The sequence below is a fragment of the Lactuca virosa genome, chromosome 8, assembly GCF_052849685.1.
Source record: "Lactuca virosa cultivar CGN04683 chromosome 8, Lactuca_virosa_CGN04683_v6, whole genome shotgun sequence".
NCBI lineage: Eukaryota > Viridiplantae > Streptophyta > Magnoliopsida > Asterales > Asteraceae > Lactuca > Lactuca virosa.
In genome coordinates, this window is record NC_136433.1 from 164,851,175 (window position 1) to 164,853,788 (window position 2,614).

Sequence of the window (2,614 nt, forward strand, 5' to 3'; positions counted from 1 at the left end):
TTAGAACACAATAATATATATATATATATATATATATATATATATATATATATATATATATATATATATATATATATATATATATATATATATATATATATATTCCGATTTCGGTGATGACTTTTTTTTCGATGACTACTAATGAGGACACCTTAAAAAAAATTTAAAAAATACAAATTATAAAATCGAGCATAATACTATATTGGAGAGAAAAAAATTGAAATTTTTTTTGGATCATTAAATTTGAATAATGGATCATAAAAAGTAATCATGATTCAATTTAAATAATCCAAATTTTTTTTCCAATTTTTTTTCTTTCCTATATAGTAGTGTGCTCGATTATATGATTTGGATTTTTTTTATTTTTTTAAAATATCCTTACGAGTCCTTACCGAAAAAAAAGTTCTCACATGATCATATTCTCTCTCTCTTTCTCTCTCTCTCTCTCTCTCTCTATATATATATATATATATATATATATATATATATATATATATATATATATATATATATATATATAATAGGAGGTTATTTATTTCCCCCAAATATTAACAAAAACTTTTTTTTTCTTTATTATGATTTTACTAAGCATCATGTTGGTGATTTTATATCACTAATGTTATTTAAGTGTAATTAGGTTAATTTGTTGATCAATGTCACTTTAACAATTATTGAACAAATCGGTATGGTGCGGAGTACACATTTGTTTAATTTTGTATTTGTTGAAAGTATACTGTTATTTAGGGGGAAGCCCCTGAACCGACGGGGGTCCGGGGGCAGCGCCCCTGGGAGCGGGGTCCAAGGGGCAGAGCCTTATCCGATTAAACTGTCATGTGACAGTTTTAAGACCGGAAGTTTTTCTGGTTATATGATAATATCCGAAATCTGTTGTTGGTACACTTTTTGTTCATAACATCTTGAACATTCACTCTTCTGTTTCTCAATTCTGAGTCTTATCCAATTAAAGATTGGGTTTACCACCCAAATACTTTAATATAAGTGAAAACCACAATTTTCAAAATTTCCAAGCCTTTTTTATAACCCCGAAATTCTTACACATCACAGTTATTTGTAGATAGGAAATGCTCTAAAAAAATGTAGAATGCAATATAACAAAGTGTAGAGTTTCGATAATTGAGGGCCGATAATATGATTCTTCAAAGTCAATTACAACAAACTTTAACCCACAATTACAAATTTACCAATAAATTTTCTACAAATTTGTTGCTTTCACATTGTACACAATGATACAAACCCCATTGACAAATGCAAAATCAAGAAACAAAAAACGTTATCCTAAACGAAGAAAACTAAGAGGGGCCAAACTTTGAAATGGTAAGAAGTAAAGGACTAGTTTGTAAAAATAAAGTCAATCGTTAACAACAATAAGCAACCCGGTGAACACCTCGATCTCTGAGAATTCCAGAGTAAAGAGCCATCCTATTTTCAGGAAGACCCTTGAGATTTCTTGACAATTTCTTTTTGCCCCCTTCATCTTTGAGTATTGTCAAATAATTCCTGTTTAGCTGATGATTGTTACGTTTTAGTCTTCTAAACTCATCGCCATTTCCACTTGGTTCCATCACATCCTCTGCAAACTGTACCTTTTTCTTCTTCTTTTCTCCCTTCTTCTTCTTCTTCTTCCCATCTGCATCATAATCCAAAAACCCAGAAAGAAATTTTCAATTTTGACCCAAAACGTCAACGGGGGAGTAGAAGTTTGACCCAAGAAAAATGAAAAATAGAGGAACCTGAAGAGATGCAGGGTCTTGGGTGATGGATGATCGGGAACCGGGTCGCGCCGGCGGTGGTTGTGGGTTGTTTCTGGAGACAGAAGGCGATGAAAATTGCGGTTCCGGCAACCATGGCGGTGGCTAGAACCATCCCATTTGACGCCAAGATTGATGACATGATGAAAAGGTTGCAATCTTTAGGGGTGATTCTTGCAGATCAGAGAAATGGGTATGAGAGAGATTGAAGATTGAGGGGGAGAGAAATTGGAGATGAAGAATTCATGGAGAAAGTTGAAGTCAATGTGTGTGTCTGTATGTGTGAGTATATTATTAATAATGAGAGAATGGGATTGAATGGATTGAAGAAATGATGTTTTATATGGTTTGGTTTGTGTGTGTGTGTGTGGTCTTTCGTCATGGACTGAGGGAGAGATGATAGTTATATATATATATATATATATATATATATATATATATATATATATATATATATATATATTAGGTTATAACATTTGGAAATCACGGTCGGTATATTTAAAATTTATATATAAATAAAAATAATAATAAATGTAAAAAAAACCAAGATATTGTCGATTGTAAGTAATTATGAATTAATTTGTTAAGCAAAATAAAATAATAATGTTATTAGGATAAAATTTTGTATTTTCAAAGTTTGGATTGAATTTGATTTGTTACAAAAAGAAAAATAATAATAAAAATTATAGAAAAATGCCACGTGTCAAAGAGGCATTCTAAAAAACTGACACGTGTCATTTTTAGGTTTCATTTATATATATATATATATATATATATATATATATATATATATATATATATATATATATATATATATATATATATATATATATATAACCCGTGGG

General features: G+C 29.8%; 1 protein-coding gene across 1 annotated transcript; it reads right to left on the reverse strand.

Moving 5' to 3' along the window:
* Positions 1 to 1,125: 1,125 nt before the first annotated feature.
* On the reverse strand, positions 1,126 to 2,054 carry LOC145128891 (uncharacterized). Its single transcript, XM_079063674.1, has 2 exons — positions 1,752 to 2,054; positions 1,126 to 1,648 (listed from the first exon to the last, which is right to left on the reverse strand). Exons 1-2 carry the CDS (start codon positions 1,909 to 1,911, stop codon positions 1,377 to 1,379), a joined length of 432 nt encoding a protein of 143 aa, XP_078919800.1. The 5' UTR covers positions 1,912 to 2,054; the 3' UTR covers positions 1,126 to 1,376.
* Between the last annotated feature and the right edge of the window lie 560 nt (positions 2,055 to 2,614).